Raw genomic sequence first — 18410 nt, forward strand, 5'->3', positions numbered from 1 at the left:
TACATTATCAAGCAGCTAACAAACAACAAACACGAGTAAGTTATCTAGAATAGACCTTTCCAACAAATAGTGCCCTCTAGATTTGGTTCGCCGTGACATTACCATATGAAAGATGAGTGGGGCTAATAGACCTTTCCAACAAACTGCCCCATAGAGATGGTTCAGCAGTGATTTTAATATAGGAATACCATTTACTTATTGGAACAGTTGTGAGATGAATATACTGTCAGATTACCAAACAGCTAACTACATGTATAAGGAAGAAACACAACACTGCCCTCTAGAGGTGACTAACTGCAATGATAATGATTTCAAGAGTCAATTGCTTTTCTATGCATCTTCAGAAATAAGATCTGCCACCATATTTGATTATAAGAATAATGATAAAATATATTTATTTGGGGTATCTCATGTAACTTTAATACTGTACTAAAGTAAATGAAACACTTTCCTTTTAGGTCCGCAGACTACCAATTATTGCCATAATTTGTAGCTAGTAGCCCACTCAGGCCACCACTGATCATGTGATGATTTAAAGGATGGAATATTTATGGACATAGAGTATTTTAATAACAAACATATTTTCAGTCTAGGAATATAGGACTATAGGTCACAATCCTTGGGCTACCACCTTTTGAAATTGGTATAGCCCACTAGGATTACCAAAGAAAACAGTTCATTTCAAGCCCTTAGTTTTAACTATGCCTCTATGTTCATTCTTTCAGGGCAATTGAAAACAAAGTATGGGAGTTGATGTGGCTTGTGACAGGTCTTTTTGTATGCAGTCGGACAGTACTTTCAGAAGTGTTGAAATTCCTACGGTCAAGGCAACATATTGGACTAGCTGTTCAGGTTTATCAGAGACTACAGAAAACATTAGCAAGTGGGCAACGGAAACAACCTCCACACTTTCTTGAACTTGATGCTGTACAGAATGGAAGAAATCAGATTTTTCATGAAGTCAGTTTTCCCAATGGATGTAAAGAGGTAAATGTATTTCTTGACATTTATTTTTGATGATATATGATGTTTGTCTAGTTGAGCATGTATCAGTTTATTGCAGTATGCTAGTTTGAATTAATGTTTGTTTTTATGAACCTTTTTTGAAGACTTGTTGCAAACTAAAACTGATGTTATTGTGGAAAACTGTTGAATTGTTCAGTTTAAGGGGGTGAGAGAGAGAGAGAGAGAGAGAGAGAGAGAGAGAGAGAGAGAGAGAGAGAGAGAGAGAGAGAGAGAGAGAGAGAGAGAGAGAGAGAGAGAGAGAGAGAGAGAGAGAGAGAGAGAGAGAGAGAGAGAGAGAGAGGGGGGGGGGAGGGAGGGAGGGAGGGAGGGGGGGGGGGAGGGAGGGAGGGATGGAGGGACGAACGGACGGAAAAGGAGTAATTTACATTATCTCCAATATCTAGATCATGGTTTTTTTGCAAAACACATTGTACATTTCTGTTTGTCAATAAATTTGTAACAAGATAGATTATTATCCCTTCACACTCAATACAGAACTTTGTGGTGCATTCATGGACAAAGGCAAATGAACTATCTCAAGACATTGTACAGTCATTGAAGCTGTTATCTGGAGAAGGTTTCAGCCTCTTTGTGATGTTTTCAGACAAAGGTGAGTATTTTATGCAAAATGTGCTTTCTCAACTTAAATTCAACACAGTTATAATATCATTTCTGTACGTCCATGCACTGTTATTTCAAAGATATGATAAGATACATACGTCTTGCCATATGATATAGGCAACATAATGTTTTAAGACATATCCTGAAGAAACTGTCCGGCGAATAAATACACTCAACTAGTGGTTGGTGTTGTCAGTATGATGTTGCAGACTCATGGATATTCCTACCTCTTATGAATATTCACCTGAAACTTGTAGGCATTTGAGGCAGTTCTGGGGCATCTGGAGATCTTGATAATTAGGAAATTACAAGAGTGTGTATAATATAGCCCTTTAAAATAATTGCATATATTTATCTAATTCTTTGCAGTACTAAGTGTTCCTGATGGTAACTTCTTGTTTGACTTTTTGAGAACCACCATAGATTGGGGCAAATCCATGAAACCTAAAGATTCAGGTAAGTATATATACCAGTAGACTGTAATGACGTCATTAGTCCTGGCTTATAAATCTGTCCTAGACCACACCCACAACGGCTGATCTGTAAGTCTAGTATACTAGGAGATGTCTATCATTTTAGGCCAGTTCATGACATCTACAAACTACCATTGTAAATATCATATCATTCTGCAGACTTAAAAGATATTATTATTACATTTATCTAACCTAAAGTTTACACTTTCGTATAAACCTTATTTTGTTATTTTTTGTTAACTATTATTACTGTAGCTTATATATTTACTAGTTTGTTTTAGCACCAAACACTAATTGCAGAAAATCCAATGAAGAAATGTTAGTTTAAACTGTTTTCTTAATGGATGCAATAAAGATTCTATCCTATCAGCAAACTAAGACACAAACTGAAACTATTGTTTCTTGAAATAAACTTACGTCATTACGTATTCCAATTTAACTCTGAAATAAACTTACGTCATTACGTATTCCAATTTAACTCTGAAATAAACTTAATACGTCATTACATATTCCTATTTAACTCAGTTTTATTTCAATATTATCACCTTACTCTGTACAGAACACCTCACTAACAATGTAAGAATATATCAGAAAATAATCACAAATATAACTCAAAATAAACAATAAAATAAAGCTCTGTACTGTACAAAGACATCAGGATGATGTTATAATTATTGTGATGTCACGCAAATACAATTAGTTTGTAAGAATTCGTATGACTACAGTTATTGTATGTGGTAGATTGCACAAGTGGGTGATAGTGGTTCCCAGGTTATGTGGATATAGTCACCCTGTAACCAAGCTAGTGTAAACATGGAATGATGTTGAATGTACCAAAATCCACATAAGAAACCAGCACCCCACAAGGTCCATCTAAATGCCCACCACCACCACTCTCGTCAGAACCTTCCAGTTATAGTCCCTGGTGGACCAATTTTGGAAGTGAAGACTACAAGGTACAAGGTACCATGTACCACCACTTGAAAAAAACTTGCTATCTAAAATGCCACCCTTTTTTAGTTTAATTAGCTTCCCAATAGATGATCTACAGTTGTTGCACTGTGGTAGATTACACAGGTGGGTGATAGTGGTGCCTTGGTTTAATATGTGGATATAATCATGCTGTGATCAAGGTAGTGCACAACTGAAAAGGTTGAACGTATGGCTACTTGAGGAAAACTTACTATCAGAGATGTCAACCTACTGTGAGTGTAACTACATGAATGTTACATCGGCTCCCTGTAGTGTTATACTAGTAAGTGGTATAGAGCTCACTGGTTAGCAGTCGGGAGGTCATGGGTTTGAATTTACTGGAAACAAGGGATTTTTCTGTGACTGACCCAAACCCAGTTCTACAGACTCGATGGGTAAACTGTATTACTTAGCTGTGTGTCATTATATTCAGATACAGGTACAGGTACAGGTGCAGGTACAGATACAGATACAGATACAGACACACGTACAAATCACAGACACAGACACAGAAACAGACAGACACAGGTACAGATACAGATACAGATACAGATACAGGTACAGGTACAGAAACGGATACAGAAAGTAAACTAAAATTTGGACACTTTACATTAATTTGTCTGTCACTATCAAGCCATGTTTAATATCAGAATTCATGGTTTCCAGACAGCATTTCAGTGTCAGAGATGAGAAAAGAATTGGTTTGGGATAAGTTGAAATCTCTACTAACCAAGTATTAACACTTCTGATTCTATTTATTTACAGATAATTATGTTGCTTCTCGATCTGCCTATCTTTACTAAAGCTTCTTTCTGGCTGTGTATGATAATGTGAGTACTAAAAATATAACTATCATGTACAGTTCTGAAAATACTCAACTGAGTTGGTCTTCATTAGTCTGTACATGTAACTAACGCCATTTCTGAGCTTTTCTATTTTATGCTTGCTATCCTACCTTTTTCTGTAATGGTTCTCATTATCCAAGGTGCATTTTACTGTAAGATAGGATCAACCTCAGATCACAACAAAAATATCTTGGAGTGGTCTGAGGATCAACTGGTTCCATCCTCATACACATACACAATATCACCGATTTTTGAGATTTTCTACAGTTAATTCAATTTCTGGAATTTATTACTTTGATGACTACATATATAAAGACATCTCTAAACTACATTGTAACAAATAAGTGGAAATAGTTATCTTCATCTATACATCAAATAGTTTCTACAAAATACAAATAATGTTATAAATTGAAACAAAATACAACCCATAACACCAAAGTAAAGCCTTTCTGTATGTACCACAATCGTTTATAGCATCTATATCAAGTACAACCCATAACACCCAAGTAAAGAGTTTTCTGTATGTACCACAATTGTTAGCATCCATATCAAGTACAACCCATAACATCCAAGTAAAGCATTTTCTCTATGTACCACAATCTTTTATAGCATCCATATCAAGTGTAAAAGTATACTGTTTCATTTGCTAATTGACCACATTAGAAAGGCCACATGCTAGGCTTGTAAATAAACCAATTGAAACAGTATACTTTTACACTTGACATGAATGCTATAAATAAGTGTAACACATAGAGAAAGTGCTTTACTTCAGTGCTACTCATTGTACTATTCACACACATTTAACAAAGTACAATATTCTCATAAATTCAACATTTGCAGTCATATATATCATAGAAGAAATATGTAAATTTATATAAAAAAAAAACTGGCATGTTAAAAAATTCTACAGGATAATTATGTCAAGAATCAGAACTGTTCAAATTGTTCTCCCGTATGTTATACTTGTCCTGTTGTCATGTTTTGATTGGCTTGCCATAAAAGTAAAATAGAAAGTAAAATAGAAACCTTGATCTCTCATTTTAATTCTTCTCACACATAATAATATCCTTTCTGTTTATCTATAGCCAGCAAATCTACAGTATTGATGTGTCATACAATTTCACTTTTTGTGAACATTTAAAAAAATGATTTCCCCCATGTAATACTTATCTTTTTAGTTATTATAATAATAATAGATGGTTTATTAAAACAGTGTTGTGACCACATGCTAAAATGGTCAAATTATTTGAGTTTACATATCAGTTAAAATAAGAATAGAAAAGAGTTTGCTCAAAAGAAAAAACACTGGTCAAAAACTTCAATTAAAATACTAATAAAAATCTGAACACGGAGAACAAGATAAAAGCTTAGTACACACACAAAAAACACACACAAAAAAGCCAAAAAACAAACAAACAAACAAACCAAAAAAAACAAAAACAAAACATTATTAAGTGCCTCCCTACACTGTGCTTAAATCATTTTACAATTAGTCCCCTTGGCATGGACCTATAATGGCAAAGAAGCCTTATACTTTTCTGAACTACCTGGAGAGTATACAATCCATTGCAATCTCTGCACACACACACATAGCATTCAAGTAGTCCAATATTGCAACCTCTAAACTACCAGGTACCCAAATTATGCAGCTGGGTTTACTTGGGCACAGTCTTGGTTCAATCTTGCCCAAGAAATTTAGCCATTTTGAAACGAATGACTGCAGTAAGACTCAAACCTGCAACCTTCAGATTCCAAGCTCACCATACAAAATTCATGTATAAACAGAGTGTGTGTATGTTAAACTTTATATATATATATATAGGAAGTCAGTGGTAAGATTTGTCCGTAGTACAGTGCTCGATACGTCTGCACGCAGAGCGGAGTATATGTTGAGGGTAGAAGAAAATCAAGTCGGGTTTTTCGTCTCTACAAGCCTCTACAAAACAGGCTTGTAGAGACGAAAAACCCGACTTGATTTTCTTCTACCCTCAACATATATATATATATATATATATATATATATATATATATATATATATATATATATATATATATATATATATATATATATATATATTATATATATATATATGTATATCATGAAGGCATCATTTTTGACAGAACAGTCCTCAATATTAGCAGAGCATAATATACCTAGCCACCTGATGACTGCAGAATAGAGAAACTCTGAGTTATGGCTTAGTGAAAACAATTTGATGTTATCACTTTTAGTCAAGGACGAATCAATTAGTACTGTCCTCATTGATATACCATATTAGTTCTATAAAGTTACGCCTCTTCATAAATTTTGATGTGATCCTTATCTGGTACTAATATTATCTGTGGCACTTTGTCTATAACTGCTACTCCTGTAGGGTAAAAGAGCACACGGTCGGCAGCTGTACCTTCACTGCAAAGTACACTGTATAGAAATTCACCTGACTCTGTGAACTTCATCACTTTGTGGGATGTGATGCAGGAAACATAAATGTTGTTATCTTTGTCAATTGTAACATATTGGGGATATCCTATGCCATATTTGATAAACCAAATTGTACGTGATACACACTCTCCCATAGTGTATTCTAGTAAATATTTTCCCTCCGCACTCAAGACAAACATGACAATTTCTCTTAAAAATTTACTACCAGTCTGAACTAATATCAGACGATCCTGACTATCTATGGTTACGAGAAATTGTGGACCTCGTGCTAATTCTGTGGCAGATTTGACTGGGACACACTTCTTGTAATTGTATACACCATCATGACATTCAAACATGTACACTGTACATTTTCCAGTTGCATACAACATCTTTGTCTTTGTATTTACTGCTAAACTATGTGCAACGGTCATTTTACCTTCTCCAATAACTTTGATAAAATTACCTTCAAAATCATACTCACACACTGGATGGGAGTCACAACCTGTCATCAAACATGTGTTTTGTGTAGAAACTGCAATTTCCCTAGGACGACACCTTTTACATCTTAAGGATAGCTCAACACTTTTTTCCTTTTCAAGATCACGATTGAATATGTGCAAGCCAGATTTTGAAGTGTCAGCGTGGGTAACAACTATAACTTTACCGTGGGTGCTCGTAGTTATTAAAGGACTATATGATGTAATATCCCTTCCTTCTATGTTTTCAGATTTATACCCTATGGTTCTGACATTGAAAGTTGGGGCTACATTCTCAGTAGTACAAGGTGACCCATCAATATCCTTACCACGTACTTTAACTGATAATTCATGAATGCCTGGCTCTAGAAACTGAAACGTAACCCTGTGTGTCCCCTGGTGTTCTGCCCTTTCTTCTGTTTCTAGTGGCTTTAATTCCAACTTCTTTTTCTTTCCTTTACTATCTTTAACAGTGGCTTCCAATCCCTCACTATCATATACACAATCCCCATCGTAATTCTTTGTACAAATTTCATACCTCAACCCGTCATACTTTCTCAGGAAATGACTTGATTTATCTATTTGTATAACTGATGATAATGCTGGAATGGCAAGGAAGGAAAGATCAAACTTTCCATTCTTTTCTGTAACCTCTACAGCAAGACAATCAATATAGGAATGGAGAAATTTGGTTTCCAAATTACCTATTTCATCTAAGTGATCGTTGATCATCTTACACTCTGTAAGTAGTTTGGTGTCATTATCTATGGAAGATACATGTCTCAAATAACTCTGTGAATTTTTTAGGCTTTTGACATTTGATTCCAAAACCTTCATATCACTGCCTACATCTGTGATAATTTTATCATAATGATGTTGTAGTTTATCAGTGAGTTCTCTCTTTTTGTCCTCTGTAGTTGCTAGACATTGTATCTGTTTGTTTTTGGATTCAAAGTCTTGTGTTAAACGCTGAGATACTGTCTGTGCAGACTGTATACTGGTCTTTGTTTCTGTCAACTTTCTTTCAACAGCTTCACTTTCTCTTGCTACTTTTTCACACCAGAATTTGGCTTCAATCCCTATATCTCCTTTTTTGTGACCTTCATGTTGAACTTGTGCACATGATGTACAGATTGGTTCTGTACATTCTTTACAGTACATATTCAGATGATCATTTCTGTGTCTGTCACAGTATATTTTATCTGCTTCTCTAAAATCCATCACTTTCAATATTGTTTGTATCAAATCTTCAGATTCTTCTTCTTTGCACTTCCATTCTCTGAGATCATCAATGTACCGTTGTTCTAGCTCACTGTCCATAGAGACTGTTTCCAGTTTATCAATGTCATCTCTATTGACACCAAGACGTTTCAGTGCATCAGCAGTATCCTTCCAGACAACATGGAAGTCAGTGACACTAGTGGTGTTACCATGACAAAGTTTATTACGATAAAACTTAATGCGTGCAATGTCATCTTCTTTATTTCTATCAGATATTTGTGGCAAGTTATCCCATCCAGACTTTGGTTTCAGTAGATTACAGATATTCCTCAGTAGAATAGTGAGTAAGGTGATGTCAAAGTTCATGGAATTGACTGGTATTCCAGGCATTGGATACAGCATATTCCACTGTTTTCGGTTGATGACTTTAGGTTTCAATTTGCTTAGACTCATTTTGTTGTTATACTGAGTAAGTACATTTGTCAGAGTACTTGGTGGATGGATTCCATCTAAGACTTTTCTTAAAGCTGTGGTACCACCATCAATCAGAAGTCTACATAACCTGGCAAAGTTGGTCTTTTCAGGTGTTGTCTCAAACAGGTCAGAGCTAGTCGCCATCTTTGTTTTTTGTCATGCAGCAGTAATCTGTCAACATATTGAAGAGTGGAATATGTATGATAATATGTTGAGTATAAAAAGGCTAAACGTAGACAAAGCTACACTTCATCACATGAACTTTTGATATCAAATCTGATTGTTAATTGTTAGAAGAAATGAAAAAAAGTTGAATATTTTAATTGAGCATTAATTTAATAATTAATTAAAAAACAAGAGAAGATCCTTCAGATTCACAGTATGACAAATGATCAACTTTACTAGAATTCGAATTGTGTGCAACACCATCAGCAGTATAGTTTATCATCATGAGAACATTTGATATTTTAGGCTTGGTTACTCAGACTTTTGTTGTTAGGAGTTCTCGCTTAATATGGCTACCACTGCCAGAGAGTCTGGGAAAATAGTATTCAAATTTTATGTGGCTTCCACTTTCAGTTAGGATGCACAAATCATGTGAATAAGGCCATAGGTTGAGTTTGTAAAATTATATTATTTGAAATTAACAAGTATTAGTTGCTCTAGACTTTCAAAATATAACCACTGGCACAGGAGCTTTAATTTCCTGGGTTTATACTGGATGTCTCATTCCTGGCAGTGCAATTTACCATGATACATTCATCCTATAACCAAAATTGGAAGTCATATATAATTTGATATATTTTGCTATCTGGTTGTAAGCCCTCAACTATGAGAGGCTGGGTAACCAAGACTACTGATAATTATGCATCACAATGAAACAGGTAGTTTGACTAGTCAACACATGTGTAGAGCTGTTGACTCTAGATAATTTAAGTACAGTATGACACAAATGTTGGTTATATTAAGGATCTCCTAATACTGTACAGGTTGATCATTTAACAAAATGACACATTTTTACCCTATGAGGTAAGTCACATGATTGATGTCAGTGACTGTTGATTTGATGTATGAGGGTCGAGGTCCTCATTGGAAAGATCGAAGCCTTCCCTTCAAAGCTTTGCATTGTTTGTAATGCTTATTGATTTTTACGCTGAATAAAGATATTTTTATAATAATAATATTAATATGATTGAGAATGAATAAGATTTTCTTCAGGGCAAAACATTTCCAAAACCCTGCTCTAAATAGTCAGAAATGAAACAATAAAATTTACCCACTATTTGTTACATAGCAAAAAATATGCCAAGCTGGGAGTGGCTCAGACAAGTTTCAGGCTATTTTGCCGCCATGTTGGATTTCACATTTATAACATTTTATTCTTGTGCAATAGGCTAGGAAACCTCTCCCCCCCTACTTTTCATCGTATATTCTTGAAATTTCTTGAACAAATATGTGTGAATGGGTATAAAGTATTTTTTCCAAAGTAGTAAATATTAACAATAACTATTACTGAAAGTGGCTTTACACTATTATGGTGGGAAACAAGGCAGTTAATATGGCGACAATAATTGCTGGAATGTCAAATGTGTTGTGAAACCAACTCCAACATTGCAGTCTTTTTTTTTGTCATGAAAATAGAATAAAAACATAAGTTTGTATTTTTAAAAGAAATTTACCTTACCTTGTATGGTGTTGGAGCTGTAGTTGCATTAACTCTCATCTCTTGAAAAGATTTGAAGTTGTGTGTTTGGTCTGTGGTTTGGGTTCAGATCCTGTGGGTACGTCTGATTTTAAAGATATTCATAGACAGTTTGATTGGATGTAGCTAGTCACCCAAGAGATAAGTAAACATGTTGTCATGAACATGGTCCAAAGCTAGCACAGTCAATCAACAAGTGTTCCTTTACTGTTTAGTGGATGAATACCCGATATATGTTTTATTCATTCCTTATGTTTTGCATGGAGCCAATCAAAGTAGTTGCTGAAAGGCTTACTCTGCATATTAATAGGTCACAGATTCAGTCAATGATTTGTCAAGTAGGAAGCCATGATAGAATAGTTTTATAACTTAAAAATCCAAAATAAATACCAAATCGTCATCCCTATGGCCACTTACAGGGCCAGGTAATGAATATTGTATAAAAATATCTTCAATTTTGTTACCTTTGATCTACCATATTTGTATTTTGTTTGTGACCAGCACATTTGATATATTTAGCCAAGGCGAGGCTTTAGTTCAGTAGCTGTCATTCTTTATAGTCATTTAGGACAGATGGTATCCGTACTACTCTTGATATGTGTGTGTCAGATTTCAACAAAACAAATCACCCGATGGTCAGATCAGTATTTAGTAATATTAAACAATGGTTGTTTTTCATCTAAGTGAGTCCTTAGTTTTGGAGGAGGTGAAAATGATTTGAGCAAAAGAGGACTCTAAAAATGCACCAAAATGAAAATTTGCCGAATGATATATATACATTGAACAAATTGATGCAAAAATTGAACAAATTAATGCAAATTTGTCCAAAGGGCAAAACTATAACTTCTGACAAAATACCCTGTATTAATTCATTCAAACTAGCATTGTGATTGTCTTAAAAGTAAATATAAGTAGTCCACAAGGTAAATGGTAAATCACAAGTTTTATTATAGAGAAAATGCTATCAATTTTGACAATTAGGCCTGAAAAAAAATTTGTGTGGTTCCGATTACGCTCAATTTTAATAAGTGGGGTAGGTAGATTTTTATTCTAATTTTTTTTATGTATCTTTTTTTCATATGTGAGTGTCTAGTTCAGGTAGATATGTTTTCTGTTGTTTTCCATATGGTCTCTGTGTTATTGGTTTCTACAACCATTACAGATTGGAAGAACAGTTTTATATTGGTTGATGTCAGTTTCTGCATCCACTATTTCTCACAAGACTTCACACTATATGCGATTTTACTTTCTTTCTTCTCGAATATGTATACAAACAAGTTTAGGGTTGGCAGAGAAAAACTAGGTGGGGTTGGGGGGGGGGATGTCAACTGACCGTACCCTGGGTTCACCCGTAAAATCTCTCTCTATCACTGATGCCATTTAGTCTTTGTTATTTAAAATCACTCAAAATCAAAGAGGTAAACATGTCTTTCCATCATTTCATGATAAAATGTTATTTCAAATGTAATAAAGACGAAACAAGACTAAATGTAACAACATAAAAGACGTCCTCTCACGGCTGTGGTTCTTATAATTTTGATGTTATCTTTTTTTTTAACAGCAATAACTGAGAATAATCCTAGAAATTGTGAATAAAAGAAAATGGAGCACATCTTATTAAATTTGATATTTTATTTGTTATTATGTATAAAAATACATAAGGAAAATGGTGTGATGTCAAACTTTATCTTTTACATGTTTGTGTTCTCTGCAGAAATGTGCGTAGGGGAAGATCATATTATAGTGTCTGTTTGTCTATCTCTCTTTGTGGCTGTCTCTTTGTGGCTGTCTTTAGCTTTGCTGGCTGTGTGTCTCTGTCTGGCTGGTTGGCTGGCTGTCTGTCTCTCTGTCTTGCTGGCTGTCTGTCTGCCTGCCTGTCTTGCTGGCTGTGTGTCTGTCTGTCTGTCTGACTGACTGACTGACTCTCAGTCTGTCTGTCTGTCTTGCTGGCTATGTGTCTCTGTCTGACTGACTCTGTCTGTCTGTCTTGCTGGCTATGTCTGTCTGTCTGTCTTGTGTAGGAAACCTGATAATATCAGACTTCTTTGTTGAAGATTATTATTACTGTTACTTTTCTTTACTAGTTATGATTGTCCTCTTTCCATTTGTTTTTTGTTGCGTTTCTTAAGATTAGTCATATAATTTCATAGTGATTAATAAGCCTGATGGGCTGAGTCATTATTTTGAACCCTGAAAATACATACTCCAAACACTGCTTATAAAAACATAGGATACCAAAAGTTCTTTTAATTTCACTTTATTGCTTATTTTCTGTAATCAATAGGTTCCAATGTGAATTACCAGTTGTATTTTATGAGGAAACTGTGGTTGAATGTGGTACCAGGAAAAGATATCAATGCAGATTGCATCTTTCATTACCATCAGGTAGGTATAACAATTAACCATGATGATAAACATTGAAACTATATGAATGAATAAACTGATTTAAGATGAATTTCTTTTAGCCTTCCATGATTGGACAGTTGAGAAATACTTGAAATTACATGAATTAATAAAGTGATTTAGCCTTCAGTCAAACATGAGAATTTGGGCTGAATTTCTATCGATAAAAAAGGAAATGAAAAGAATAAATCTTATTAAATACTTAGATCAGGAACTTAATCTCCTTTTCATACTTCAAACCAATTTCCTCAAGAAAAGTGTTGATATGTTTAATAGAACTCATTATTACTTTCAAGGCCACCTTGCTTTCCTTTTGAAAAACTTTTCATTCATTTAGGGCAAAACAGGATTCATTTTATTATTACTGTGATTACTGGTATTGCAGTTTGATAGTATAGAAAACTTGCCAGTTCTGGGACGTAATCACCTTCTCAATGAATGTTGCCATGGTAACTTTTAGTACAACAGACATTATTTGTAAGACTTAATGCACTAAACCTAAAGTTATTTACTTTTTGTATTACAGGAATTACCAAAAGTACTGAGAGGGTACCACAATTGTACAGTAGAAGAGGCTGCTGTATTGGCTGCATTTCAATACAGAGTTAGATATGGTGATGATAAGTCTTACCTCCAGAGTTTTTGGTATGTTTTTTTTTAAGACTGCACCAAGTATTATGACAGAATCTCATAACATGCGAGTGCAAGTGTGGCATACTCGGGGTATTTGCATAAGTACTTGCAGTGTTCTCTGCACCCTTACTTTCATGAAGGTAATGAGTGAAAGTGCAGCAGAAAACACTGCAAGCATGATTGCAAATACTTCTGAGTATCCACACTGGAACTCACATGGCATGGAGTTCTGTTATTTATTACATATGTTTATCCAAAACAACACATTTCCATAATAATCATACAGTGTGATTATGTGATTTCATGTGTAGCGAACGATGTCATTGTCATTTACATACATTTGCTTGCAGGTATGCAATAATGTTTTCGGTATTTGACTGTAGTGAAAATACCACTAGTATGCTCATACACGAGTGTAAGTGATTTCTGGTACATAATTTTATGTAATAATTACCAAAATATACTCTCTTCATTAGTCTTTTTTTAAAGAGAGTCTTAAAGGAAAAGTAATGATATGATGTCACTCGTACCTGTTATAAATAATACTGTACAGTCCCTTGTAAAATCACCAACATCTTGAATACAAATTCTTTAATAAGATGGAGGTAAGGTTATCATGAGAGCAGGAGTACTTGTAAATGGAATGATACAATGACATTTAGGTTAATGTTTCACAAAACTGAAAAAATATTTATTAACATGTAAGGTTTTGGTAATCCTTCTCTACTTGTACAAACTATTCACAGGCCAGAGTAACTTTATATGTTGTGAAATTTAGGTTTAAAAGTATTCAATTAATACAGACTGAATGTTTTTATGATGATAGGGATAACAGACAAGAGTATCTGCCTCAGAATTTGATTGCAGCTCAGTCTCAAGGAGATTGGAAAAAGGTAGGGATTTTAGAATATCCATTTCATTATAATACACCATGTACACATCTACATTATATAAGGCCACAAAAAAAAAATCGTTTCTGGCCAGCACCCCACGTCAGTCTTTTTTTGTATGTGTTTGTCCAGCCCATGCAGTCAGCAGATTCCTGGGGAAAACAAAAATAACCCTCCCTACTTCAGAGCCAATCATTAACAAGCAAATGACATCTGCCCCACGTACACACATGCTCTAAAGTACTAAACAAAAAGAACAGTAACTGTCATACATAGTATATACCGAGTGACAGGTTTGTTGAGAATTAAAAAAAAAAAATTGCATCGTCACACCATTTTAGACTGAAGAAGCTTTTGAAACTTGACATTGTTGATAATTGCAATTGTATGTTTGGCTCATTGAAAAGTTGATATTTTATTCATAAAATTAGTAATTAATTGATAAATATTTTATTAGCAAAGTTGATAAAAGATGTGACTGTTCAAATAATGGTATAGTCATGAACATTGACATGAGTGGTTTTTTTTTTGTGCTGCTTGACTTTTTCATATAAACATAACTCATTTCTGTATTGATTATTAACAGGCAGTTGAGGTAGTGTATAGCAGACATTTGAAAACTATGACAAGACCAGACGCCAAGATAGCATTCATGAATGTGATCTACAAATGGCCAACATTTGGCAGTACTTTCTATGAAGTCAAGGTAACCCTTACCAAATCTTTATAATGTTTTGATTTTAAAAGCAATGCTGTCATGCTAACCCTGGTACCATTAATGTTTCATTTCTAACCATGACAATGAAAAAACTGTGGTGAGTCATGAACACAGCTCAGCTGATAACAGAAGTTGACTGGAGGCAGACTTGACCCATGCTGAAAATTTAAAAAAATGAATGATTGATAAAAATGATTCATAACAATGGTTCACAAAAAAAGATTCACAAAGCTGATTTATATTAATGATTCACAATACAGAAGGACTTGATTAATTAATTACCGGGGGTAATTTTAATTTGTTCTCATTTTACTATCACAGCAAAACTGTATGTCTCAGATGCCAGAGATTCTTCTAATTGCTGTCAGCAAACATGGAGTGACTTTATATGATCCTAAAACTAAAGCCAATTTGGGAAACTATCCATTCACAAAGATCTCAACATGGAGTAGTGGTCACAATTACTTCCATATTACATTTGGTAATATGGTGAAAGGAACCAAAATGACATGTCATACATCAGCAGTGAGTATATATTTTAGAGTAATATTAATTAATATTGCCTTCCTTGAAGTTACCCAATCACATGGCTCATATAAGTACACTGGATATTTTAGAGTAATTAATATTGCCTTCCCTGAAGTCCTAAAAGTACTGTGTAGTTACCCAATCACATGACTTATATAAGCACACTGGATATTTTAGAGGTTGACTGAAGCACTGTGGTCAAATCTTACCAAATAACATATTACTATGTCAACAATAAGGCTCTGATCATCATGAATCCATCAACCTTATATGGAATATGACATGTTTATATTATTATATAAATCCCCTTTGTGTTTCAATTTTTAAGCTTCTTCTTAAATATGGGCTTCTGTGTATGCCTGTATTCTAATACAGCTTTGATGTGATGATAAAATGCAGTTTCAAAAGCAATCACCACCGCTCAGCCCACCGTACCCCCCCCCCCCCCCCCTCACATCGTAGCTGATGGTTTATAATTTTATAATTTTGTCCATTGGTCTGTAGGGCTACAAAATAGATGACTTGATCACATCTTACATTGCTCAGCTCATGAAGAAAGAAGGTAAAGCATGGCCTCAACGCCGATGATGGATGAAATTGCATTGGATGTTACTGAACAGTTGCCATGGAAACAATTAACCAAGTATTATTCCAACAATAAATCAGTAGTTTTGTGAAGGTTTTCCATGTTTTGACAGGGGAAATCTGGTATTTTTATATTGTAGTTATACTGACCAAATGATAGCCTTACAATGGCCTATGCTTATAGTGTTGTCCTGTATATAACCCTTTAAAGATGCCAAAGACTTTTCATGTGAAAGACTCCCTAGGCCAAGGACTTTTTTCACTACAGAGTAATAAGGATCTTACCTACTCTACAATTATCAACTTTAACTTGAAAGGAATAATAAAACATACAATCAATCCTTTTCCTTATCCTCCCATTCAATATATATTGACAAATGAATATTAAATTACCCCGATATGAGGTGAAGAGGTGAAAATTGGGCTTATAAATCATATTATGTAGTAATCTTGTGTGTATATGTGCAGACATGGCCTGGGAATCTGGAAGGGACTGTATATCTACATATATACATACACAGTGTTAATTGTGTATGCAAGGCATCCTGTGCATACAAGTATATTATACAGGTACTACCATAGACCCTTTCATGTAGGGACTATGATACTACCACTAACATTGAATACACTAAACAATTGGCACTAGGGGGGGCTTTTAATTTCAGTATATGAACTTCAAATATTTACCATAATTGTACTAAACAGCAACTACATTCTAATCTTTTAATATTTGATATATTGCATGATAATGAAATGATTTTTGTTTTAAACACTAAAAGACATGTTGACCTCTTTGATTATAATATAAGTGATTTTATATAACAAAGACTAAAAACCATCAATGAGAGAGAGAGTGATTTTACAGGTGAACCCAGGGTATGATCAAGTGACAACCATGCATTCCTCTGAGTAGCGCATATATACAAACCTGTCCGCATACACAATACATGACTTTGTATGGAGAGATGCGCAGTGCATCTTGGAACCAGCAACAGGTCTATTGGACAGCTCAATACAGTGCCAGCCCTTGTGTATTTAATTTTTAAAACAAAGTAAATATTTGTTTATACTATATTAACCATGTATTATCATATCATTACTCAAAGTTGATGTCATTACACTTTTAATATCAACTGTTTATAAGACTAAAAAGTTCCATTCTTGTCCCGCTTAATATTGGTTTTAATGTGTTAGCATTGCCCCTGTGTATCTGAGTGAGTGGTTTAAAATATTGAACACTCATTTTCATCTAAGTTTATTTCTTAAACATGATCTATAACAGTTTTTCTGGTACTCATACTAGTGTGTCATTTGATGAGCTATTGATTACTTATCCTGCCTTAACTTCAAAAAAGGGAAGAAAAAAAGGGTGGAGGGTGGAGGGAGGAGGGAATGAATCATATTCTTTATACTAATTAGTATGATAAAAATCGATGGTGTTGTCCCTGGTGTAAGAGTGATTCATAGACCATACTTAAGGGTTTTTATAAATAATAATAAGAATTTATTCATTTATCCGCACAAATTCACAATACGTTTTTAGCACAACTGAAGGGTTCAGGTTCAGCGTGCTATTGGCATCAAGTTTTGTCCGTCTGTCCGTCTGTCTATCTGTATGTATGTATGTATGTATGTATGTATGTATGTATGTAGAAAGAAATGCATAAGGAACTAATAAACCAGTCCGTTTATATAGCTGTTAAATCCGACGTTTCGAATAAATATTCTTTTTCAAAGGAAAAATTGGCGAGACACAAAAATGCCAGGTCAAAACCTGAACATTTTCTAAATATAATGGAACAAAACCGCGCGTGATATATATAAACGGTTATATGTGGGATAAGTTCTTAAATTCGCACGCACCAAATAGAACCCAATAGAATACGCCTGAAATTTTTAAAAAATACCCAGTTTTTAGATTGGGAAAGACGTGAATAATCTATTAATTCCAAGGGGTTCCAGCGTTCCAAGACGGAAAATGATTTCTTCTTCCTTTAACCTCAATGCTTTCTCATCACCAGAAACCTTACAAATTCCTGAAATGGACATATCTGATACACTATGATCGTTTGTAATAAAATGCATAGATACGGGATAGTTACGATTCTTTTGTCTGGTCAAACGGAGATGTTCCACAAAACGATCACCAAGACGACGTACAGTTGAACCTATATATAGAAAACCACATATGTATGTATGTATGTATATAAGTATGTATGTGTGTATGTATGTATGTATGTATGTATGTATGTATGTATGTATATATGCATGTGTGTATGTATGTATGTATGTATGTATGTATGTGTGTATGTATGTGTGTATGTATGTATGTGTGTATGTATGTATGTATGAATGTATGTATATAAGCACAGATAAGTTAGTTATGTGTGATATAAGTATGTATGTATGTATGTATGTATGTATGTATGTATGTATGTA

General features: G+C 34.4%; 1 protein-coding gene across 1 annotated transcript; it reads left to right on the plus strand.

Annotated features, from left to right (window-relative positions):
• Positions 1-10878: 10878 nt before the first annotated feature.
• On the plus strand, positions 10879-14870 carry LOC144442048 (myosin-VIIa-like). Its single transcript, XM_078131321.1, has 5 exons — positions 10879-10897; positions 12499-12599; positions 13144-13262; positions 14077-14143; positions 14727-14870. The coding sequence occupies exons 1-5, from the start codon at positions 10879-10881 to the stop codon at positions 14868-14870; spliced, it is 450 nt and encodes a 149-aa protein (XP_077987447.1).
• Positions 14871-18410: the final 3540 nt, after the last annotated feature.

This window comes from Glandiceps talaboti, chromosome 11 (genome assembly GCF_964340395.1).
Source record: "Glandiceps talaboti chromosome 11, keGlaTala1.1, whole genome shotgun sequence".
Lineage (NCBI taxonomy): Eukaryota > Metazoa > Hemichordata > Enteropneusta > Spengelidae > Glandiceps > Glandiceps talaboti.

Excerpts from the sequence above, each read along its gene's own strand:
- LOC144442048 (XM_078131321.1), top strand. Across the intron at positions 12,600-13,143 it reads GCATCTTTCATTACCATCAG|GAATTACCAAAAGTACTGAG; the intron begins GTAGGTATAACA and ends TTTGTATTACAG. Across the intron at positions 13,263-14,076 it reads TCTTACCTCCAGAGTTTTTG|GGATAACAGACAAGAGTATC; the intron begins GTATGTTTTTTT and ends TTATGATGATAG.